Source organism: Misgurnus anguillicaudatus, chromosome 18, assembly GCF_027580225.2.
Source record: "Misgurnus anguillicaudatus chromosome 18, ASM2758022v2, whole genome shotgun sequence".
In the NCBI taxonomy this organism is placed as follows: Eukaryota; Metazoa; Chordata; class Actinopteri; order Cypriniformes; family Cobitidae; genus Misgurnus; species Misgurnus anguillicaudatus.
The window spans coordinates 38,471,639-38,495,649 of record NC_073354.2 but is presented as its reverse complement, the minus strand read 5'-3'; the positions used below and the strand labels follow the sequence as shown (position 1 = coordinate 38,495,649).

At 36.1% G+C, this 24,011-nt stretch overlaps 4 protein-coding genes across 12 annotated transcripts in view; all 4 read right to left on the bottom strand.

The window, feature by feature from the left end:
* Nucleotides 1-1,748: 1,748 nt before the first annotated feature.
* On the bottom strand, nucleotides 1,749-11,435 carry eef1db (eukaryotic translation elongation factor 1 delta b (guanine nucleotide exchange protein)). Of its 4 annotated transcripts, XM_055186472.2 has the most exons (10): nucleotides 11,277-11,338; nucleotides 10,195-10,253; nucleotides 7,497-8,311; nucleotides 6,868-6,982; nucleotides 3,813-3,887; nucleotides 3,474-3,545; nucleotides 3,099-3,183; nucleotides 2,526-2,842; nucleotides 2,205-2,399; nucleotides 1,749-2,112 (listed from the first exon to the last, which is right to left on the bottom strand). In XM_055186472.2, the coding sequence occupies exons 3-10, from the start codon at nucleotides 8,306-8,308 to the stop codon at nucleotides 2,074-2,076; spliced, it is 1,710 nt and encodes a 569-aa protein (XP_055042447.2). In that variant the 5' UTR covers nucleotides 8,309-8,311; nucleotides 10,195-10,253; nucleotides 11,277-11,338; the 3' UTR covers nucleotides 1,749-2,073. The 4 variants fall into 4 exon arrangements, with proteins under 4 accessions (XP_055042447.2, XP_055042451.2, XP_055042450.2 ...); XM_055186476.2 differs by lacking the exon at nucleotides 7,497-8,311; XM_055186475.2 differs by lacking the exons at nucleotides 7,497-8,311; nucleotides 10,195-10,253 and having other exon boundaries at nucleotides 11,277-11,435.
* Nucleotides 11,436-12,773: 1,338 nt separating this feature from the next.
* On the bottom strand, nucleotides 12,774-14,872 carry pycr3 (pyrroline-5-carboxylate reductase 3). 2 transcript variants are annotated; one of them, XM_055186650.2, is made up of 7 exons: nucleotides 14,718-14,872; nucleotides 14,543-14,633; nucleotides 14,237-14,301; nucleotides 13,834-14,013; nucleotides 13,458-13,670; nucleotides 13,201-13,293; nucleotides 12,774-13,132 (listed from the first exon to the last, which is right to left on the bottom strand). In XM_055186650.2, the coding sequence occupies exons 1-7, from the start codon at nucleotides 14,745-14,747 to the stop codon at nucleotides 12,950-12,952; spliced, it is 855 nt and encodes a 284-aa protein (XP_055042625.2). In that variant the 5' UTR covers nucleotides 14,748-14,872; the 3' UTR covers nucleotides 12,774-12,949. The 2 variants fall into 2 exon arrangements, with proteins under 2 accessions (XP_055042625.2, XP_073712563.1); XM_073856462.1 differs by having other exon boundaries at nucleotides 14,543-14,639; nucleotides 14,718-14,865.
* A 925-nt stretch (nucleotides 14,873-15,797) lies between these two features.
* LOC129429753 (GDP-L-fucose synthase) lies at nucleotides 15,798-20,083 on the bottom strand. 4 transcript variants are annotated; one of them, XM_055186649.2, is made up of 10 exons: nucleotides 19,973-20,083; nucleotides 18,990-19,138; nucleotides 18,203-18,317; nucleotides 17,988-18,116; nucleotides 17,743-17,816; nucleotides 17,326-17,459; nucleotides 17,113-17,244; nucleotides 16,946-17,025; nucleotides 16,749-16,848; nucleotides 15,798-16,235 (listed from the first exon to the last, which is right to left on the bottom strand). In XM_055186649.2, exons 2-10 carry the CDS (start codon nucleotides 19,136-19,138, stop codon nucleotides 16,180-16,182), a joined length of 969 nt encoding a protein of 322 aa, XP_055042624.1. In that variant the 5' UTR covers nucleotides 19,973-20,083; the 3' UTR covers nucleotides 15,798-16,179. The 4 variants fall into 4 exon arrangements, with proteins under 4 accessions (XP_055042624.1, XP_055042621.1, XP_055042622.1 ...); XM_055186646.2 differs by having other exon boundaries at nucleotides 19,981-20,049; XM_055186647.2 differs by having other exon boundaries at nucleotides 19,865-19,982.
* A 1,178-nt stretch (nucleotides 20,084-21,261) lies between these two features.
* Nucleotides 21,262-24,011, bottom strand: part of arhgap39 (Rho GTPase activating protein 39) — a 59,165-nt gene continuing 56,415 nt past the window's right edge. For both annotated transcript variants that reach the window (XM_055185645.2, XM_073856458.1), the window contains exon 10: nucleotides 21,262-23,909. In XM_055185645.2, the coding sequence (XP_055041620.2) occupies nucleotides 23,715-23,909 (195 nt within the window). In that variant the 3' untranslated portion in view covers nucleotides 21,262-23,714. The remainder of the gene's footprint in view (nucleotides 23,910-24,011) is intronic.

Below are 24,011 nucleotides of genomic sequence, written 5' to 3'. Positions count from 1 at the left end.
TCACAAAGCCTCAATATTTCCCACAAAATGACACTTAAAATCAACATCATCCCTTAACAATTGGTGCCGATCAAGAATTAATAAATTGTGCTATGTTTTTGTGAGTCGAGTGAACCAGACGATTCAAAAGATTCATTTATGTTACCGATTCGTTTCTTCGAAAGACCCCCAGCGTAAAATAAGAGGGCTGGGATGATTCAACATCCTGTAAATTAACCCTTTCTTTACCATTTACAGGGCCATTCAAATCTAAGCTTTCCAACAAATCTAAACTCTAAAAAAATCACCTTGACTTCAGTCTTATTAAAACGAGTTACATCATTTAAATACAGCTTGATAATATTTAAGGTAATAAATGCTGCACTAAAGGCATGTGTCTCGAAATAAAGACATCACAATAAAATTGTAAAGAAGCTTTTCTTCCTTGTGGTTTGACAGGCATATAATATTGTTTTAAAGAAAACAGTCTAAATGCGAGTAAAATATTAAATAAGACAATTGTTATAGTAGTTTACATTTACTTTAATAAATAAAAATACTGCATTAAAGTATATATTGTATGTAAACAATTTTAAAAATGTTTCACGCCAGAAAGGGTAAAAAAAATTAAAGGTTTATTATGTCACACATGTAGTCATCATTTTACCAACAAAAGCCGCTAAGTGCCAAAAGTTTGCTGCATACTCTTGTCACAAATTAATAAACTTCTCTCACCACATTATTCCTATTTCTAAATATGGTTTAGAAATATGACAACTACATTCTTAGACCTTTCCAATGATGTATAGTTTGCCAACATTTTTGCAGATCTATTATAGGATATAGTGTTATGAATCTATAACAAAGTAATATGCATTCCTATAAGTCATGAAAACAAAATGACGGTCACTAAATTATTTCTATCATCAGATGGCCTTGAAATATGAAAACTACACTCTTAGAGCTTTCCAACAATATATAGTTTGTCAAGGTTTTTAAGGATAGAATAGGGGTTTATTGTTATAAATGTCAAAACAAATTGACATTTTAGAAAATTACTCCCACTGCATCATTATTTTCCAATGATAGATTGTCAAGATTTTGGGTTTAGAATAGGGTTGTAGTTTTACAAATATAAAATAACAGCCTGGGTTCACCTTTGGGCAAGTGACATTTTAGAAAATGACTCTCACCATGTCATTCCTTTAAAAAATGGTGATGAAAAATAAAAACTACTTTCTAAGAGCCTTTAAACAATTTATAGTTTGTCATGATTAGACAAGAATTCACATGCAAAACACTGAAGTAAACGTAGGCGTCCTGCTGGCGGGACATTGACATTAAGCAGGATATAAATGTTATGAGTCACACTCTTTTAGTAAATGAATCAATTACTCTCCCTTCATCATTTATTATATAAAACACCGTGGAAATATATATTATAGACTCTTGGACCTTTTTTAATTATATATGGTTTGTCGTGATTAGATTAAAATTTACATGATTATATTGAAGTAATCTCAGGTGTCCCTCTATCAGAACGGCACCAGGTAATGGGTAAAAGGTATCTGCCATTTTAAAAGCAAAAACACTTACTGTAGTAAAACTGCAGCTAACAGACTCACATATTATAGTACAGTAAGTTTTATCTAACATTTGGACCTTAATCAGATGCCTTAGTTTACCTTCAAAACGTAACATATGCAGAATAACAGCTTGTGCTTATCTATCACGAATACAAAACAAGAGATAAACATAAATGCAGAACGTTTTAGGTAGCCATTTATTCTGAGACAAGATATGAAAAAAACATTACAGGAAAATAAGTGTGACTGTGAGCATGCAACAACACAAATTACACATCATGTCTGCAGGTTAAGACATATTGCAAGTCTAAAAGAAATGGACCCGGGGCGCACAAACGTCATTTGTAATTCTGGTCACAGAGGAGGCAGATGTCATGATTTAATAATGAGTGATGAATGCAGATGACATAAAGACCAAACGCAAGACAACTAACACCTATCCAGAGGTTTCTAATGATCTGATATTAAACCAGCAGCAGTAGTGTGTGATGGTCGCGTGTTTGTTTTTTTAGATCTTGTTGAAAGCTGCAACATCCACACTTTGAACCTGTCAGGAGAGAAACACAAACACGTCATGAACACATCAGCAGTAATATTACCTAATTCATGAGATAAGTCTGCACGTAAAACTTTACTCACGTAGTCCTCGAACTTAGTGATTTCCTCCTCTAGGAAGTCTGTGCCGACTTTATCGTCCTCCACGACGCAGTTGATCTGGAGTTTTTTGATGCCGTAACCGACAGGAACGAGTTTAGACGCTCCCCACAGCAGCCCGTCCACCTGCACCGAACGCACACACTCCTCCAGCTTACCCATGTCCGTCTCATCGTCCCACTGTCAATGAAAAACAAAAATTCAATCACATCCATAAAAGTGCAACACGCAGATACAGATAAGATTTTGGATTTAAGATTTTTTCTGAAAATTAGAGTCACATGACATCACGCTGTAGGTACATACAGGTTTAACGTCCAGTAGGATGGAAGATTTAGCGATGAGGGCGGGTTTTTTGGACTTTTTAGCTGCGTATTCCTGCAGCCGCTGTTCTTTCAGCCTCTCGGCCTCTTCATCGACCTCATCGTCACTGCCGAACAGATCAACGTCATCATCGTCCTCATCTTCTTCCTCCTTTGCCGGTGCAGACACAGGTTTCTGTGAGGGTGGAGTGGATTTGTGAACAGCAGCGGTTCCATTAACGACAGGTGTTGTGGTTCTTTTCTCCAGCGCAGAGACGCGACTCTCCATTTTACTGAGAGCAGAACGCAGATCCTCCACAACTGAGACAGAAAAAACAACAACATGATTTACATTTGATGAAGAAAACATTGATGCCCACTGAGAACCAAGTTCACGTGAACTCTGGAGTCTCCGGTTAAAAAGGGAATGTGCAGAGATGACTTTTCATCTATGTTAAAACATTTAAATTTTCATTGAGTCAGAACAAACACGGTAGATATATTGCGTGTTCAGATTTTTTAATATAAAACAATTTTATGTTGTCAAAGATGTGCACAAAATAGAAAACACACAAACCTTTGTGAAGGCTCTGGTTCTCTACTTCCAAACTCTGCATTCGGGCTACAAGTTCTCCATAATCAGCAGTGCTGGGACCTCCGCTCTAAACAAACACAAACATGAGCACACACTTCCCATCAGACCCATCATTAGTTTGTTACATTCAACAGGACCAGTTACCAAAACGAATACACAAATACTAACAGACCACGCCACTACAGACCAAACAACACAAACTAGTCAACAATCTACTCTGAAAAACAACACGTATTCTAAACTATATTTTGTTGTTCTTGTTAACCACAAAAACTAAGCGTGCACAAATCATTCTTTTAAACATGCATCCATGCATGCACACGTTACACGCAGTAACCAGTTTTCATATGAGCTTACAGGTGAGGAGCTGTGGGAGGGGTTTGATTTTATATGGGAGGAGCCTCTACTTGGCTGCAAAGTTGTCTTCAGCTGAAGGAGAGATGTTTTGAGGAAAGAGCAGATGAAGGAAAAGAAATCGCGAATGGAAGAGAACGCAAGCGATACGTTGACTGCGTGAGAAGGACTGGAGGTTGATTCCAAAATCTAGTGAGCAACTTATCTAGGCAGCATTAAAAGTATATACTACCTTATAATAAACTAAAACATTTATGCAAGTAGACGGCAAGGCAGCTCACTATATATTCGAGTCTGTGTGTACCACTTTATAACCCAACACAGTTTTTTGTCCTGACTCACCCCAGCGAGAGATTTCTGAATGTTCTCTCGAGCTCTAGCGATGTCCTGAAGAATACTGTTAGCTCCAGCAGTGTCCTAACATATAAAAGAGACAGAGAGAAAGTATGATGTACATTATGCCTACAGAATTAGGATCTTATCAGTCACAATTAAAGGCACAATATATAATTTTCGCCTCTAGAGGATGCTAAATAAAACAATGACCGCACCTTGATGATGCCGTTAAAGAGCGTAGAACGATGTCGATCGGATTCGATCTGACAGGACTCACAAATCATGTTCATGGATGACGTATTAAAATAACGTTTTTTAACTATTACTTTATAATGTAAAAAGGAGGTCACTAAATATTCGAGTCTGTGTGTACCACTTCATACTTATCGACTTATCACACAATTAATAAACATGACCTCAGTGATTTTTTTTGTTTTTTTGAGAGGCGATATATTGCCATAGTGTTAACGTTAGGGGTGTAAATCGGACAGTTCATTGCAATACAACACCATATCGGTTATCTTCGCCAGGGGTGCGATATTTTGCAGATACGTCAAACGTTTCTTCGATGCAAGATTCAATTCAATTTATCGATACTTTAATATTATGTGCCTAGTTACCAAACTACCAAAACACACTTATAGCCAATCAAATCAAATCAAATGCCGGTTTGCGTATGTGTGGGGCGGGTCTATCAACAGAAGGTCCAGATTCTATTGGGGTAGGGGCGTGTTTGTTTAGGTGATTTCAAATATCAACATTGGCTTTCAAACATCATGGACTCCGCCCCTAAGCAGTTACATTTTTATAACTCACGAATGCAACCAAAATAAATAACATGAATGTTTAACCCTCCTATTATGTTTATCAAATTGACCCCAAAGCTACTTTGACATCTCAGAAAAATATGCTAATTGCATTTTTAAACCTTTAAACATACTTTTTGACTTTTCCTTCAGGGTTTCCCGCAGCATATTTCAGTTAAGGCGGCCCGCCTAAGTTTGGAAACCCTACCGCCTTAACTGGGTCTTCAAAAAAAACACAAAAAAACGCTGCAAGTGCATCTCGGAGAATAGCGCATACGCGCGCCACACAGCCTAAATGAGAAAGACGTGGTCCGGACCGTCACTGTCTGGAGTATAACTAGCCAGTTAATAAAACATCTCGGAGAATAGCGCAGACATGCTTCACACCGCGAGCGTGCACGCGCACCACATGGCCGAAATGAGATAAGAAGTGGTCCGTCATGTCTAGAGGATAGCCCGTTGATAAAACGCGTGTCCGTGAGAACTGTAAGTGGACTTATGTTTTGGGGTTATTTAAACCTGTTATTGTATTAGTCTATAGACCCCTTCAAGGTTTGTAAACATTGAATGATTATCGGGTGCGCGCGCAGCACGGGGTCGAACTGTTCATACCATTTAGGCTTTATAATTTAATCTAACAGTGCTGAAAAATGATGACTTACCTGAAATGAAGTGAGCCCTACAAACACAAGCCTCTTTGATCTTTGCATTGTCCCAGTCTGCACGTTAATTGCTTGCAGACGCAGATGTTGTATTTTTTTGTTTTTGAGATTCTGCATGAATCGCGAAAACTTAACGGAAGACCTCGTGCGATTTTCACAGCCCACGACGTAAGTAGGCATTTTTGACGATACCGAATAATACACAACTCAATCAGCTGTAATGATTTTTTTGACCCCGACATGCGCAGTGGGAACAGCCTGTGACGTGAACCGTGAAGGGGTCTATAGTTCTAATTCTAAAGGAAGTTAGCTGTTGATTTTGTTGTTTAAGCAACCTGCTAAGGTTTCACGTGCCTGTTGATTATACAATTGTTGAGCGCTCTTGCTCACTTTATTTATGTGCATTATTTACATTCTTCAGTTTACACTCCTTTAAGATAATGTAATTAATAGTGGGAAATAATCTGTTTTTACCATTTTTGTGCTATCTATCATCGTTCATCAGACGTTCTACAACATCTGTTTCAGTTTGTGTTTATTAAACCTTTAGTTTCACTTCATCACGCAGCTATTCCCATTAGAGGTAAAAACATTTAATTTATTAATAATCTAGTATGTGTTCATTTTTTGTCATAGTTTCTTCAAAATTAATTTCAGTGTTTTAAAAATAAATATTTTATTTATTTATTATATTAAAATAATTTAATTTTCATTATGACGCATACGCCTCGCCCCTTTGATTGCCACGCCCTTTGCCCCGCCCACCCGCCCAACCCTACCACCTTAACTAACAAATTTTCTGTCCTTGATATTCCTTGAAGTTACTTTTTAGTCACTTTTGGATAAAAGTGTCTGCCAAGTATATAAATGTACATACAGTACAAAGGTTTTCTGCCAATCTGTTTGTCCAATCCATTTTCCAAGTACAACATTTTTACAAACCCACAATAGCAGTCAGTTTCGCTGTGTTTTCGCTGCCACAACCGCTTTGTTGCTGCATTGCATTCACTTGCCGGCACTAGCAGCAAAAAAAAAATGAAAATGCGCGTTTTGGCGTAAATGCGTAGATGGACCTTACGTCAAGGAATGAAAATGCAAAGTGTGTAAAAATAAAAGTACCTCATATTGATTTTTTATGTGTGGCATTGGGGCATCATATCGAAATTTAATCGATGCATTGATCCATAACCATGTATTGTTACACCCCTAGTTTACATGCTATTTGTTGGAATAAAAATTAATGTCATTAGCATTTTAGCATAAAATGGACTTAAAAAAACAAGAATATCGATTATCGCCATTATTTCTGGGGGCAATTAACCGACTTATTAATAGTAGCTATCGTGACAAGCCTAGAAAACACGTAACGTAGTTGAAGCAACAACAAAGCAGCACGCTAGACATTACTATTTCCGCATAACGTTAAGTGAAATAAATAAAAATTACTTTTGGTTTATTTTTTATACAGTAAAAAATGTCAAGTCGAGCACATCTAGATTATGGGATACAGTATCCTTTATGCGCTGGTTGTATGCTGTATATTTTGGCCCATGTAGTAAATCACCAGTGTACAGTAGGAAAACGGTATTTTACCTGTTTGGGCTGTGTAGGTCCGTTGACCCTCTCGTAAAACAGACGTTCCGCTTCATCGTAACGCGGCTTATCGAACCAGATCCTCTCCTGCGCAAAACAGTCAACTGCAGACATTCTGCAAAAAACACACACAAGTACTGTAAAACAAACTCAAACACTTCAATTTGTATGTAACTTATTGCAAAATTTTTGACATTGGAGCTACAGTAAGCCGCTAAAAACACGATGAAATGATTTCTAAACTAAACGGTTGCAGAACAGTGTTGAGGGTTAGGAAAGTTGTAAGAGAAAAATGTCATACCACTGAGAAATTGCATTTAATAAAGTCGCTACTGCGTTATTCCTAAACACTGTTGTGCAGCCATGATCCATGTTAATGCAACCATGCAAAAATGACAAAACACAAACTCATGACCACAAAAATTGAATTCAGACAAATTAACTTTCAAGCACAATGAGAAATGATGTAAAGAATGAACTCAAATGTATTAAAAACAATAAACAATGAACGAAAAATAAGAAAATATGAGACGAAGAACCGAAATTAAGGTTAGTGTGTATGTAAATGCTATGTTACTAAATATGTCTAAAGAAAGTGAGTGCCTTTATTCTCAAGTATCGAGTCATACTTCTGAGATTGGTTAGAATGATTTCTAGATGTTTTGACGGTTCTGGCCGCAGCTCCTTCGTTGAACCGAGTCTCCGCCTCCGCATAGCAACCATGATCTTGTTTACGCCTCTTTCCTTTAGTGGTGGTGACATCATCACGATTCCGCTGGTCAGGAACAACAGGCTTCGTTTTCTTAGCGGCAGCACCGTTGCGGCGTTTGGAATTGGATCGTTTATTGTTGCTTTCCGGGTTTTCGGGTGGCACGTTACGACCGTACAGGTTCTGATAATAAGTCGCCTCTGCTCTATCATAAAGCGGCTTCTGTAGCCACACCCCCATTTGGGGTGATGACATGCAAGGAAGGCCATTGATAGGTTTTGAAGCAGGTGTGGGAGGAGTCGGTGTTTGTGATTGATAGCCCTCATCGCACAGAATCTGGGAACTGCCGGGCTGCAGTGGGAGTGATGTTGGAGCGACGGATTGGCGTTCCAGAAACTGACTCTCAGTTTTGTCAAAGTTGGATTTATTTACCCATACAGCCTGAACGACATGATGACAAGCCTCTTGGTCTCCATGGTGACAGGTTTCTTGGTTTCGGGAGGAAGGAGCCACCGTGCCATTTTGGCGCTCCAATAGTCGGACGTGGTAGGCGCTTTCAGCTCGCTCGTACACGACACGGTCGAACCACACCGCAGCGCATTCAGACCGCAGACCTTGCAGGGCTGCCTTGGACAAACAGCCCGCACCGCCGGTCGCAGTGGTACAGCCCGACTGGACGTCAGTAGAACTGGACTGATTCAAAGCAGAATTCCGGGAGCTTCTGTTACGCATTTTCTTGTGTCCAGAAAGACGGCAGGAGTAAAGCAGGAGAATTAAAGAAGAAAAAGAGTGACAGGGAACTAGAGAGTTAATAACAGACAAGTTAGATAACATTAAAGGAAAAAGTGTGTCTTTAATGTTAACTCTTTCCCAGCCACTGACGAATTATCTCGTCAATTAAGAGAAAACGCTTCCCTGCAAATGACGAGATTTTATGGCAATCCATATTTCCGCTATTATCCACCAGGTGGCGCTCTTACCCAACTTATAAAACACTAAAGCATCCTCTAAGACCAAAACTGTTAAAACTCTGTGTATGTTTTGATCATCGCTCTGAATCGGATCTCTATCAAAAGTCCTTTTTAAAAGGATCTTTAATTTGATATATTGTATGTTTATATATTAAAAGAAAGCATATATATATACACATTTTCTGGAAGGCATTATACTTTTGTGAAATAATGCAAAATGCTGGCACTGGCTGGCAACTTTTTTTTAAACGCTGGTGGGGAAAGAGTTAAAATACATATTCGCAGTTTACATGTCAATTTCTGAACATACGCATGCAAAATTTCACATGCACAAAATGCAATCAGATGCAATTCTGCTGGACATTTTTTTTTTACAATTCTGTATGGTGCTGCTATCGGCAGACACACTTTACCTTTAAAGGACAGAAACACGTCACAATTTCAAAGACAGTACAATAAATGGTTGCATTGTAATTTATTCAACATGAAATGTGTTGATCTTTAACATGAAGAATAAACATCTAATTAAATATTAAAATTAAACAAATATTGAGGTATGGACAAGACAATACAGAATTAGGAGCGTTTACACGTTTTACAAAAATTTTTATGAAAATATGACAAAAGCATCATTTTGAGGTCATAAAAACGCAAATCTTCGAAAACAGTTTCATTATTGTTTTCGTGTAAACAACAAAAATGCAAATCTGTGAAAATTATGACCCCATGCGATCTGGTGTTAAGATTGTATACATTATATAATACACATTTTACACAGTAATGTTAGCTCAGTGTAGCTTTTGATACGCTTTAGCTATGATTTTAACTAACATAATCTACTTGTTGTTTATTTTGCTTGTTATCAGAAATAAACTACTCAGTGCATTCACAGTAAGCATTAACGCTTCCCATTCACTTTTAATGGGTGACGTCATGCGTTGCCGAACTGAATTGTGGATCCGTCAACGCCGTGTCAGTGGCGTTGCTCATGGCAGAAGTTGAACATTTCTCAATGTTTCAAGCGGCAGTGCGTGTGACAGCCAATCAGATCACCTTATGCAAATAACCTAGGCAGAGCCAGCCAATTACATTTATGGAAAACCGGAGCATAGGTTGCGGCTACTGTGATTGGCAATTGGCCCCTGTTCAGACAAGCCTACCGTTAAGCGTTAACGCTTTCGCCCCGTGTGAATGTACCGTAAAAGGACTCTGTGGTTATTCACTATTAATAATAATTTGTTACACTTATATAGCGCTTTTCTGCAGCACTCAAATCGCTTTACATATGAAAGGTGGATTCTTATCAAACCACCACCAATGTAGCATCCACCTGGATGATGCGACGGGAGCCATATTGCGACAAAACGGCCACCACACACCAGCGTATTAATTATTTGCGGAGGTGTGTAGTGCTTCTTTACAAAGTAATATCGCCATCTATTGGCCAAGCACACATAATACAGCATTTTTAGTCATTTTCGTGGATCTGTGTAAATGCAAATTATTTTGATTTTATGTTTCAAAAACGTTTCTGTTTTTACTACATTGTCATGTAAACGTAGCCTTAATGCAACACACAAACACATTATAAGGCAACAATACAAACACATTCAGCATGTTGATGAGTGACAGATTTCTGGAACTCACCTTCCGCAACAAACAGAAAATCAACCACACAAACAGTAGGCTATGTAGTTTAACTCGTTCTTCTCATCCAGTCAAAGGCAAGCAAGAAACCAATATAAAAAAGTCAGTATTACTGTCAGCATGTCACAGTTAAAAGTATTAAAGAGATAGTTCACCCCAAAAAATTTTATTCTGTCATCATTTATTCACCATCATGTTGTTTCAAACCTGCACAACATTTCCGTCCCGATGAACATGGAGGAAGATACTTTGAACCAAACTGTTCACAAGCACCATTCACCTCTATAGTACTATTTTTGCTACTATAGAAGTGAATGGGGCGAATGATCGGTTTGGTTACCAACACTCCTCAAAATATCTTCCTCCATGTTCATCAAAACAAAAATACCATACAGGTCCGAAACAACATGATGGTGAGTAAACTATGATTTTTCGGTCCCTTTAAAACTGAAGGAGCGGTCACAAGAAAGCCACAGAAAATGAGAGAAGGTGGTCTTAAATTCTAGATGGTTTTATGACAATCACAGTCTGACAGTTTATATCAGAGGATAATTGCCAGGGTACTTTGATGTATACCATGGTAGGCACATATTGCAAGGTAATATTTCAATAATATTTCTATTGCATGATAAGCATATATATTATACATGTCATATTATAAATCAATATATACTCTTTTCGTTATCTATCAATAAAAATTAAAACAAATAAAAACGTTGACTAATAAAACCCTGTGATTTATCTTCTGCTCACAATGAAAATGGTTTCAATGAAAATGCGTCATGACGCGTGCTAATGCGCGTGTACTTCCGCACATGGCCCACGCGTGAATTAAACCACATCACTATCAGCCCTTTAAAGACCAAATCGGGTGTTTTATCATAACACAATGACTATATTAACACTGTATGGTATGAGTCATGTATTGATCATATATTGATTATTTTCCATAGATGGATGACACCCGTTACCGGCTTCTGAATAAAATGATCATACATTTAATTCACATATTTATTCACGCCATCGCATCTGCGCAGCTAATAATCAAAGATAAAAGCGTTATATTTTTGATAGATACTCACTTTTAAGCGCTTTTGTTGGTTTTGTATGAAGCGCTGCTGTTCACTGCAGGCTCGTAGAAACAGAAGGAGCGAGCATGCCCTGAGCAAACCATTCACGCGCACGAAGGGGGAATAATCAAAAAAAAAAAAAGTAGTACTGGGATTTCCATGATTTTTATTATGACTTAATCGGTCTTGATTGTGTAAATATAGACATATCGCAAATATATACAGTATAGTATGTTCGTGATGTGTTTGACATGAAACCCTGTGTGACTCGTGGTACATTCCAGCGCCGCTTTCATTCTCTACAATGACGTCATTAACCACTGACAGATTTTGTGAAATGAAATATTTCATATTCTTGTGAATTTAGTGTACAGGAAAAAGAAACGATTTTGCATCTGTTTTATCATTGTATCTACTCAAGACTTTTTTGGAAATAAATTTAAATTAGTAGAAAATTGGGTAGTGTGGTAGAAATTTGTGTTCGTTGAGAGATCGTTTGGAAAGTAATGAACAATATATTATAAAGTTATTTATTGTATTAAGAAAGTACCATATATACAATACAAATTGGGCCATTTCTAAACCAAATATGTCACATTTTATGAATAATTTCAAATTTTACAATAGGCTACTCAATTTCTTTTACTTTCTTATCTGGTAATCTATGTGTCTAATACCTCTTCAAATGTTCATTGTTAAATATTTTGGTTTTATTTTATGTTATCTTACAATATATTGCCATGATGGGCATAAACAAATCATGCTGTTTTTATATATATTACTGCCTGTATCAATATGTATTTACTGTAGGCCAATCGTACAGCAAGTACGAGCAAAATTGTACTTTAACAGTATAAAGTGCCATTGAAATAAACTTTAATAATTATGTAATAGTTATTTCAAAATTCTCTTTTTAAAATACATTACAAAACTTCAAATACAAAACTTTATTAATAAATGAGCCATTGATGTCCTCTGGACAATATTTTTTTCATGTCCTATTGAAACTATAAAAGATATACCTTTTAAATTTATCTTCAAGTTTAATTAAACCTCAAAAACTGCTTGATAGGTGTACAAAGTATTAACATACCATATTCTTGCTTAACTTTTTTTATTTGTATAGCCCTTTTCACATCACGTTGTTTTGAACCAGATTTACAGTAAATCATTTTTAGGCTCTCTGTGAGCAGCCAAAGGTGACTCGGGGAAAGACAAAACTCTGAAAACTGAGCTATTCCTTCACCGACATTACATTACATTTATGTGAATGAATGTGAATCTTGTTCCCTGGATAACAAATAAATCCATCACACAAAACAACAAATTAATTTAATCTGAAATGATAATTGCTACGTTAAACCTTCTAAGACCTGGATGTACCCATGTATACATCAAATTTTATGTTGTTTGCACCATAATACTTAATTCTGTGTAATTGGAACAAATTACACTGCTTCACGTTCCTGGACAATTCCATGTGTATGTATTACAAAAAAATCTTTAAAGTTTTAAGTTGATATCAAGGCTTTGATGATTTATGTCAAGAACACACATTAAGACTCACAAAATACAATTACTGTACAGCATTTGTAAGAGGTTGTGAATAAATCTTTCCTCTTATAATCTGAATTATGATGTAATGGTAAAAGTTAAACATTTACATTTCTCGATAACCTTCAAATCTATTTTTTTCCGAGTTCTCTGGCTCTTTCAGTAGCCGCCTCCACGGCTCCCATGACAGCCGCTCGGATGCCTCCCTTCTCCAGCTCGTGCAGGCCGTGTATTGTGGTTCCTCCGGGCGTGCAAACTTCAGCTTTCAGCTGGGCTGGCAGTTTCCCAGTATCACGCAGTAACAAACCAGCTCCCTATCAGTAGAGTTTTAATGAGCTATAAGTGTTTTGAAACAAAAATGCACATGTGATGACAAACCCACCAGTATTGTCTGTGCTGCAATACGTTGAGCCAACACGCTTGGCATTCCCATTTTAACAGCCCCTTCTGCCAGGGCTTCGGCAAACACATACACCTGTGAGACACAGCAGAGAAATAAAAACAATTCTCACTTCACTTTTTTAATTTTATGTGATTTATGAGCTTATATACATAATATTCCAATACACTGCAAGCACTCTATTGAAATACTTTTGGGTGCTGTTTAAAAGTCTTTAATAAAGATAAGACCATGCTCACAAATGCAACACCGCTGCCACTCAAGCCTGTGTGGGCGTCGATCCAGTGCTCAGGCCCCGCCTCCACCAATCCACACGGACTGAGGAGGTTCTTCAGTAAAGTCTCCTCCTTCTCTCCAGCGCATGAGCCAGAAGTGAGGATCAGTGCTCCTTCCATGAGCACACAGGGTAAGTTTGGCATTATACGAATCACGTGGGTTTCAGCGGGCAACAGCTGACAAAACATTTGTACATTTTCTTTAGACAATAGCGTGCTGTTTGCCCATGCACAACTCACAGAGCTATGACATTATAATTAATGTAATGCCACATATGCTGTTAACGGAGTAAAAACTGAACCTGGATCATTATATAATCACGTATCGATAAATCCTCACATCCTCAAGTGTTGCTATAGTGACTCCGGCTGCCATGGAAACGATGATGTGTTGCTGAGTGACACCGTGTGAGATTTCATTCAGGACCTTTGGGATGAGGTGAGGTTTGACGGCAAGGAAAACCACGCTGGACTTCTGTACAACCTCTTCATTGCTTTGAGTTATGGAAACACCTCTCTCCTGTCAAAACACATCGGATGTTAACACAAATCTGCCAATGCACATCAGATTTGTTTGCATTACATTTAAGCTTCTGAAAATGTGGGGAAAATGTATTTAATTGTTATAAAACTTTAAATATGTGAAATATGACCTGACCATGACATTTAATGATAGTTTTATGAGATATTTTAGTACTATTTAATGTGAATTGTACACACACACACGGTAAACAAAACCACACCTGAAATCGAGGAAGATTGTTCATGGATGGAGCACTAACAATCATATTAGTAGGTGAAACTTTCCCTAGTACAAGAAGACACAAACACATGGGCAACAATAAATGTCAATCTAGACTCTTTAATTGAAAATCCTGACATTAGTATATGGCATAGTAAAGAATAAAAATGGTTAAATAAGTAATGTCTTCCGGTTCTGTGTACATTTCATACTGGATGATTATATAGACTTTGTTAGAAAACGAAATCTTAAATTTTAGTTGTTGCGATTTTGCAATGCTTATTGTTTTAAATATAAATGTCTGTACCTGATGTGATGATGCCCTGTGCTATCCCATACGCCATGTTTCCAGCACCAATGAATCCAATCTTCAACTGAGATATTAAATCATTCAGATCCTGAACCTAAACGAAACATGAAGACATAAATACAGATCCTCCGCACATCATACTGTTTATCATTTCATTAAAACATCCTCTTACGTCTTTATTGGTTTGTAGTGATAGATTCATTATTAATCTACCAGTTTGAATCAGGTCTCTCTGCAACTTTAATGTTTATTAAATAGGAAACTCGTGTCCATATGGTCTATATTTTCTTCTTCGTTGACATATGAAACTACAGCAGCGATACTGACACCTACTGGACTGGATCAATGACTAAAACATGTTTACAGATGAACACAATACATTTACAAAAATATACACCATATTGACAGAATCACTGTGGTTCATTTGAACTGAATCCAAAATGAAATGAATAAGAATTTGCATGAATTCCTACAGTTTTCTTTATTTCAGTATCTTAATTCCAATATAGTTTTCACAGCTGTGTCTCGTATCGTCGCTATATCCTCGCGAAAAAGCACGTTTAAAAATAAAATAAATGTTTCAGGGCTGTTATTGATTTATACATTGTAGATACTGGGCGTGTTCGACTGCAGCGCCGCAAGAACTGGTAGTTGGATGACGTCAAAGTACTGCGAGAAATACTTCGGAGAAGTAAAATTTCTACGCGCTCTCGCGGTACTTTGACGTCATAATAACTATAGGGATACGAAACGAATTTGTGTAGGTGATTAAGCAACTTTCTTCGAAAACTTTCATGATAAAATATTACCGTACCAAAATGTGAACCGCGGGGTTTCCGCATCTGCTGTAAATGTGAAAAAATACATTATTAAGTCATTAAAACGAAAAACAAAACAAAAAACACCACCAACAACACTGCACATACTGTAGCAGCGGCGTAACGTGCTCGCGCGTCTAGATCTCTCGTTGTTTCTGTACAAACCCTGAATAAACTCTCTCTGCCACCCCTTTCTTAATAAACTAATGATGTTTATCAGCTTCATGAGCTGTGTCATTTTATATACCTTTGATTTGTAAGATAAAAAAGATTTGATATTCTTTTCATGTTACGTTGACATAAACTTGCATCTGCTTAGTCTATAATTAAACATGCATTAAACGTGGTTCCATTAAAATGCATATAAAAAAAAGGTAGTAGTATAATGCAGTATTTTGCATATCTATGATTAAACATTGTGTAAAATATAAACATTTTAAAGAATGTGAACATTTATTATAAATCTTGTGTGGTCATTAAAAACACAAGAACACCATCAGCCTTCGAATGAAAGCACATTACAGTATATAGATACACACGTTTGACATTATTATTTTAAATAATTCTTAAATATACAAACCACCAGAAACAGAGAAAAAACCCTGATTAACATTAAAAATAGGACATCATTCAGTACCAACCACAAGAAAAAGCAGGAATTTAATTTAAATAATCATAAGAAGAGTTCAGACACCATATAGGACTTGTAATTGTATTAATGCATTTTTCTTATCAGTCTGTAAGCAACCATAGTTGTTGCTCATTTTCAGCAGTGATATGCTTATTATTGTAGCAATAAAGCAGCCAATGAGATCTTCATTTCCTGGCGATGTCATAATTGGCCACAAACCAATCACACGTCTCCTTGATAGCTGGAAAAAAGAAAAGTCATTTACATTACATTTACATGTATGCCTTGGGCAGATGCTTTTATTCAAAGTGACTTACATTTGCACATTAAAGGTGCATTGTGTAACTTTTAGAAAGGATCTCTTGACAGAAATGCATTGTGTATAATGTACGGCACATGTATGCGAACGACCCTAGTATATCTTTGGCTTAAACCATTGGTTGCAGTTCACAAGCTCACCACTAGATGCCGCTAAACATCTTCACAGTGGACGTTTAAGCTCACATTTATGCATATTTGTTCCATAAGAATCAAACACATAACCTTTGCATTATTAATACAACTATTTATCTACTGAGCCACAGGAACACACTGTCATTTTAAAAATGATCTTGTTTTGCCAGCATAACAGATGTTAATGATATTATTTACACAAATAGTTTGAGTCAAGGTCATGGGTTTGATTCCGAGGATCACACATATACCTTTAAAATGTAAAGACTGAAAACTGTAAAAATGTGATCTGTGTGCTCACCTGTTTTGAATGGTGTGAATTTGAAGTCCGGCAAGTATTTGCGCAGCTTGGCGTTGCTGGCGGTTTTCTTAAACTGGCCATCTGCTTTACTGGTGTCATACTGAGAGTATGAAGTCAAGGTTTAAATATTACTGTAGTTCACTTCACACATTTCACCAGTTAAACAGTCATTTTCAGTCCGCTGTGTGAAAGGATACAATGACACCATGTTTGAACTCCAGCGCTTCAACCACAGCATCTGCAGCATCTTTGATGGACACCTCGTCTTCTTCTCCCACTAGAGGAACACAGAGACAGAAGATGAGTGAGATGACATCCGTCCTGTAAGCTAGACGAAGTGAGTTGTGTTTCTTAAATCATATACCTGACAGTATGATGGGATCCACCTCATCATATTCCCTCAGAACCCAGAGAAACAGACGAGCCAGATCCAGAGAATAGATGAACTGTCGAAGAGGACGACCGGACCCCCAAACCTGCAGCGCTTTCCCTTCCTCTACACAACGGATGAGTGACAGACATGATCAGATGGGACTCGAAATGTGTTTCTTATTCACCTTTAATGAGCATGTCCTACTCTTTGCCAGGTATGCCTTATGAATCAGTCCTGGAAGCACATGGCCGTCCTCGATATTAAAGTTGTCATGGGGTCCGAACACGTTGGTCGGGATCACAGCTGTGTACCGTCGCCCATACTGCTGAAAACAAGCCCTGTTAACAGACACACACGTTCATTTGTTATATTTTTAATAATATCCAATAAATATACAAAAAACAATGATGACAAAGCAGATAATGATTCTCCTAAGGAAATGACATTTTACACTATAAATAATAAATTATAGTTGATTAAAAATGCCTATTAAGAGTTGTTGCTTTATCTAAAACATCTTGCTCTTATTAATATAATGCAAAAAATAATTCCCTAAATAATTAAGCATTTAATAAAGCAGGCAAATAATAACACGATGTAAAAAACTCAGAGAAATCAGACCTGTTATGGACATCAATCATGCGTTTGGCGTACGCATAACCAAAGTTAGACTCGTGAGGAGGACCATTGTGGATCTGAGACAGAGAAATATTTGCAGATTTAATTTCTTTGTCATTTAGAAAACAAGTTAATGCACAATGTGTAATTTTGTATTTTTAATGCAAGAATCCTACATACTGTGCCTTTAATTTATTTCGCATATTATCATGAAAAAGTTAAACTTATATCGTGTGTGATACGTTTACCATGGTCTCATCGATGGGATATGATGTTTTATCAGGGAAGATACATGTGGACAGACAGGAAACAACCTTCACCACCCCAACCTCATGAGACGCCTGGAGCACGTTGTCATTTATATAAACATTATTTCTCTAAAAAAAAAAAAACAACGAAAACAGGTTAAGTTAAAGTGCAGTTCAATTGCAATGCTCTGTGTTTTTTTTTTGGGTAATGTTACCCAGAAGTCCAGGTTCTGTCTCATGTTTCTGAAGAGACCGCCCACCATAGCGGCCAAATGAATGACATGCGTTGGTCGATGTTTCTGAAAGAGTGCTCTCGTCTCTTCAGCGCTCCTGAACAATCACAACATATTAATAACACGGACTTATCCTGAGACATATCTGAGCTTCAAAATCTAACTTAAACATGGAAAAAAACAAAAAAAAGGTATGATAAAAATTTGATTTTGATTCAGCACTATTTGTAGAAAAAGTCAGAATTTCTCATTTCATTAACTATCAATTTTATCAATTAATATATAAAGCCATTGTAAATAAAGTGCAGATTATCACTGAAACAGATTATAATCAGTGTTGGGTAAGTTACTCAAAAAAAGTAATTACTAGTTACTAATTATATCTTTGGATTAGTCTCCTAAAAGTATTTAATTATTTATTACTTTCTAAATCCTATTTAGTAAACAATACAAAAATAGGTTTAAAAAATCAAATAGAAGTACATAAATTATTCTGGTTACACGTTTTAAGGCCCAAATAATTCTCACTATTAACTACTTTTGCCTCAATATAGTCCTAATTACTGCTTATAAACACTTAGTAAAGTAGTTGTTAAGTATAAGTATTGGTAGGAATTGGGTAGAATTAAGAATAAGGTTAATTAAGGTAATTAATGTAGAATAAGGTTTTGCAGTATGTGCTTTAATAAGGTATTAATAAACAGCCAATAATATTATGATGATGTGTGTGAATTGAGGGTGTTGAAGTGTTTGTTAGTGAAAATCTTACATGAGATTTGCATCTTTAGATGACAGGAATATCCACTCCTCTCCTTCTCTTCTTCCCCCCTCTTCCTTTACCACCCGCTCTATCGCTCGTCCGACCAACCCGCTGCCACCCGTCACCAACACACGCATTGCCCCAACCTGTCCGTCCATCTGACAGAGAGAAAGAGAAATGTTGGTGAATCATCTAATGTGCCTAGACTTTTGCACAATATTGCTCCTGTATAGCTCAGTGGTACAGCATTGCATTAGCAGTGCAAAAGATCAAGGTTTAAACCCATGCACAATACAATGATAAAACCTTTTAGCATGTGATATTACCATCAGTCACTATACCATAGTACCAACTAACTACTGTGTACAAGACTTTAGCAAGTAATCTAATATTGCTTCTCACTATAGCAGTGAAGTACTGCAAGTTAAACCACAGCAAATCAGGTTAAACCAGTGACACACCCACCAACCTCACACGGCACTGGTTACTGTAGGTGTCAACCTGAGCTGAAGTCTACAATACAGACAAAAACAAACGAAACATACACCTTCTGACAGGATGTAGATCAGATGAGATCTGATCTCTGTGGCTCTGATGTAAAACTCACAAACTTCACTTGATTATTACAATTAAAAGTAAATAATGTTTGTCATTCTATATAATAATATTTTTTGTCACATTGAAATAAATGATATAAAAACATTTCAGTGAATCCTCTTTTGCGCAGAATTATACACTATAACAAAACCTTCATGCATGCATATATGATTATTTGAATGAATGAAAAAATGAGACCTCCATTAACCCATACGGCGCTTACATGTGAAGTTTAACATAAACTTTATGAACTCTTTTAAACTCGATTTTTTAAAACACAATCTTACGAGAACAGCAGCACTCATAATAGTGTTTACAGCAGGCGAACTGTAGCATCACATGAGAAATGTTAACAGAGTAAAATAAGTTAATATTTGATGAAAACGCTGGATTACCTGCTCACCCGGTATCTCAATAGCACTTCCGGATTTGTCGCTGTGACGTCAGTGTGTGGCATTGCAGCGGAGTCTGATCAGACACGCCCCCTGCTGGAGCGGAGCGTTCACACCGCAGGCAGCTCTTCACTACAGAACATAACTTACATTTATTTGGCAGATGATTTTATACAGTGCGTTTTAATGTAAATATTTAATGGTGTGTGTGTGTGTGTGTTTTCTATGGGGATCAAACCAGTGACCTTCACGCTGTTATCACAATGCTCTTATAACTCATTCTGTATCTGTCATTGAAGTCCATGATGTTGTAGTGTTTAACAGATCAATAACCGATCAAGTGATATGCATCCAAATACGAATATATGTAAATATATGAGTACCATTTATATCGAAATTACAATATTGTATGTAACCTATTTAATTGCGAACCAGATTTCTTGTTATACATGATTTACTTTATTATACTGTAATTTCAATATGATATAAATATTAAATGCAGCTATTTTAATATTAACTATCTCAAATATAACATCTTTAAAAAATTAAATATCTATTGACTCTTTATTTTGAGCCATAAATTTGTATTTTTCATATTGTGCTGATAATATTAAATGTATGACCTGTATTAAATACATATTCGACTCTTTGTAGGTAAATATCTAATTTATTGTTATGTAATTAATTGAAACAATGACTTCTGGGGGTGGAGAAATTTATAATAAAAATAAATGTTAATAATTGTATTAGTAAACATTAGTAGATGCATTAACTAACATGAACAATATAGTTTTTTTTTTTAGTTTTTTTTAATTCTTGTTATTCATATTATGTAGTTCATGGTGCATTAACTAATGTTAACAATTGATTTTAATAATAAATTAGTAAATGCTAAAATGAACATGAATAAAGATTAATTCAATTCAATTTTATTAATAGCTTTTTTTAAATTGTTTCAAAACAGCTTTACATTTAGAAATGCTGTAGATGTATTATTCATTGTTAGTTCATGTTAACTAATGCATTAACTAATGTTAACAAATATAACCTTACTGTAAAGTGTTACCAAAATTTTCTTGTCAATAAAACTTAAACTAAGAGTTTTCCCAAGCATTCTTTAAGATGATTTTTTTGTACAAATCACACTTTTTTTTCTAAACTAAATTTTAATATTAGACATCAATCTATATGACTTTGAAATGTTTTCTTCAGGATTATTATTATTATGGACAAGAAAATACACTGAATGTGTGTATGTGTCAAGAAAGCATTAATAAAACACAACACAAAAGTGAATGAATCCTTTGAACTGTTTAATAAACAATGTTCAGTATGATTGTAATGTAACCTTTGAGCTCAGAACAAAAAGATGGAGAGGGTTTTATTAACATGACTTCATAATTACAGTAAAACCATGAGAGCAAACCTGTGACAAACACGTCATGAGAAAGTCTTTCCTGCATACATCACATTTACCCATAATCCTTTTTGTGTTGCTTCAGCTGTCATTGGTGTTTTGTGTTTGTGTGCGAGTGCTGGTTCGGGACGTTGGTCACAGTGGTTTGTTCACGAACATCACATATTTGTAACTTTTTCCATTTTACTTACAATTATATTTCACTTCTTTATCATCTGCTTTTATTTTTTCTAATTTTTCAAAATCTACATTTATGCTAATGGATGAGTTTTGTGATCCAAACCTAAATGTGTGAATATTAAACTCTCCTGCATTTAAATTCTGTAGTAACTATTTTGTTATTTTTCATTTCTTTTAGCTTCTTTATTTTGTCATTTTTTACACGTTGTTCTGTACACATGAAGATGTGAATTAATGGCCGTGATACACGTGTGTGTACTGACGTGAAGCCAAACATTGCGATATCTTATGAAGAACATGTCCAGATCATATTTCACACAAACGAAATGAAAATGTAAACTATTTTTAGAGTCATAATGTTATTTAAAAAGGTAACACTGTAAGTCATGATAAGAATTGAAACATTTTTATTATTTTAATGTGTGAAGCTATTTAAAAAGTATATTTATACATCCACACCAGATGCATGACATTATGGCACCATTACAGTAATGAATATGAAGAAATACATATGACCTGTACATGTTCTTCATGAACCCTATAGTCTCTCTATTGTTGTTGTTGTTCTCACTCTTATCTCTTCTTCATCTCATCTGTTTCTCTGTAAATCTCCTCCTGAAGGCAGGATTGGCCACAAATGGCAATAATTGTTTGGCAGTGTGAATAAATACAAGCACCAAACCAAATCTTTATATGTGTGTGTTTGCATGCTTTTATGTTGTGATGAAAATGTATGTGAGAATTTAAAGGTGAAGTGTATAATTTTTAAAATATCCTTGACTACACCAGTAAGCCATCTGCTAGTTGATTTGAGAATAAACATTGCTATTTATTTGAGTGGACAAACAGGTTAACATGTGGATAATCTGTCAATCAATCAGAATAACAAAACCATTGCAACCATGACCAACCTCCTAGCAACCATGTAAAACACCTTAGCAACAAAACAGTGACATCCTGGTAACCAGCCACAACCAACTAGCATCACGGGGTTAGTTTAGCATGTCTTCAGAAAATATTCAAATCGAAAATGATTTCCCCTGTTTTCTTCAAATGCTGCACATGAGGCACAAATAAACTACACACTTCACCTTTTATGTAGGTAGTTTAACCGTGAGTGAATTTGTGTTGTTTGTGCCATTTTAGTGAGACATAAACAACCAATGTATAAAACAATATGGTGTAAATGTGACAGGTGATAAATGTAAACACACACACACTCTCATACACACAGTGGTGAGATAAGATCGATGTTTTCTATTTCAAATGGCAGTACAGTACTTACAAACTCTTATTTAAATAAATAACAAATAAATTAATCATATAAAATCAGAGAGAAAGTCCTACGAGTCAGTCAAGTTAAAAAACATTAACAGACACATTCAGTACATACATGCACGCTAAAAACCAAAGCAGGAGCATCACTAGCATGTAAGGACAGATGGTTTATCCACACAGAAACATTCAAAAATCATCAAGGTTTGAAGATTTGTTCAGCGAAATGTTTTCATGTGTTTGGAAAAGTCTGTGAAAGGGAAATATATTTTATAATCAGTTCATATGTTTTGTTTTGCAGTACTGTGAAAACATCTAAACGTGATCAAAGTAAGAAAAAGGTTTAAGCAACAATCTCATCATTTTAAAAAATCATAAAATGAAAAGAAATGCATTAAGGTTTGGGATGCACCGATATATCGGTCTATAATCGGTATCGGCAGATCATCGGCCAATTGTTTAAAAACACAATGACAACAGAACTGGATTTTGTACACTGTCGGTAGATGTCATTTTAAGTAATCGTATATCGGCACAGAAATTTTGTATGGGTGCATCCCTAGATAAGGTTTATGCTTACAGTAAGATCTGGTTAAGAAACAAACTTAAACTGAAAAATATTCAGTGAAAACTGTTCTTATTTGTTTACAAATGTTGAAACTGATGGTGTGTTAAGGTTTAGCTTAGATGTTTTTACTAGAAAACAAGACATAAATACTGACTGAAAGAGATTTCTTGCCGTGTGTATTATGTGTGTTTAGGAAAAGGTTTGTGTAACCTAGAAGAGCTGGACGAGGTTGTGTAGGTGAACGATTCTTTTCATCTGAAAATGATGTGCAAATGGTTAGGTGTGAATATTAATGTTGTGTTTGGCTATAGCACCCCATCCATGAAACTGGTATCGAGGTGTTGGATTAGCACACGGATGAAGCTCATTTCTTTCCGAGTGTTCTCGAATATGACGCGCGGGTCATCGGACAGACAGCGAAGGCAGTTAGGAGCCATTACCATTGCCAGATTACTGACATCCATCTTAGTCAGGACAACACTGGCCGGTTGAGCGAATACCTGGAAGATAAACAGAATAATATGGCTGTCAGACAGATCAAACTACACAAACAGATCGCTCACGTAAAGATAGACTGGGCAAACAAACAAACCAGGATCTGA

What these genes read in the sequence shown, in the direction of transcription:
- eef1db (XM_055186472.2), bottom strand. Translation starts at nt 8,308, where the DNA reads ATGCGTAACAGAAGCTCCCGGAATTCTGCTTTGAATCAGTCCAGTTCT. An exon ending in GACCTACACAGCCCAAACAG is followed by an intron (nt 3,888 to 6,867) that starts GTAAAATACCGT and finishes TTTATATGTTAG; the next exon opens with GACACTGCTGGAGCTAACAG. An exon ending in GAACCAGAGCCTTCACAAAG is followed by an intron (nt 2,843 to 3,098) that starts GTTTGTGTGTTT and finishes TTTCTGTCTCAG; the next exon opens with TTGTGGAGGATCTGCGTTCT.
- pycr3 (XM_073856462.1), bottom strand. Translation starts at nt 14,747, where the DNA reads ATGAATCTATCACTACAAACCAATAAAGAC. An exon ending in ACAATCTTCCTCGATTTCAG is followed by an intron (nt 14,014 to 14,236) that starts GTGTGGTTTTGT and finishes GTGTTTTGACAG; the next exon opens with GAGAGAGGTGTTTCCATAAC. An exon ending in GTGGCAGCGGTGTTGCATTT is followed by an intron (nt 13,294 to 13,457) that starts GTGAGCATGGTC and finishes TGTGTCTCACAG; the next exon opens with GTGTATGTGTTTGCCGAAGC.
- LOC129429753 (XM_055186646.2), bottom strand. Translation starts at nt 20,034, where the DNA reads ATGCCACACACTGACGTCACAGCGACAAATCCGGAAGTGCTATTGAGA. An exon ending in TCTAAAGATGCAAATCTCAT is followed by an intron (nt 18,318 to 18,989) that starts GTAAGATTTTCA and finishes GTGATTGTTCAG; the next exon opens with GAGCGCTGAAGAGACGAGAG. An exon ending in ATGATTGATGTCCATAACAG is followed by an intron (nt 17,460 to 17,742) that starts GTCTGATTTCTC and finishes GTCTGTTAACAG; the next exon opens with GGCTTGTTTTCAGCAGTATG.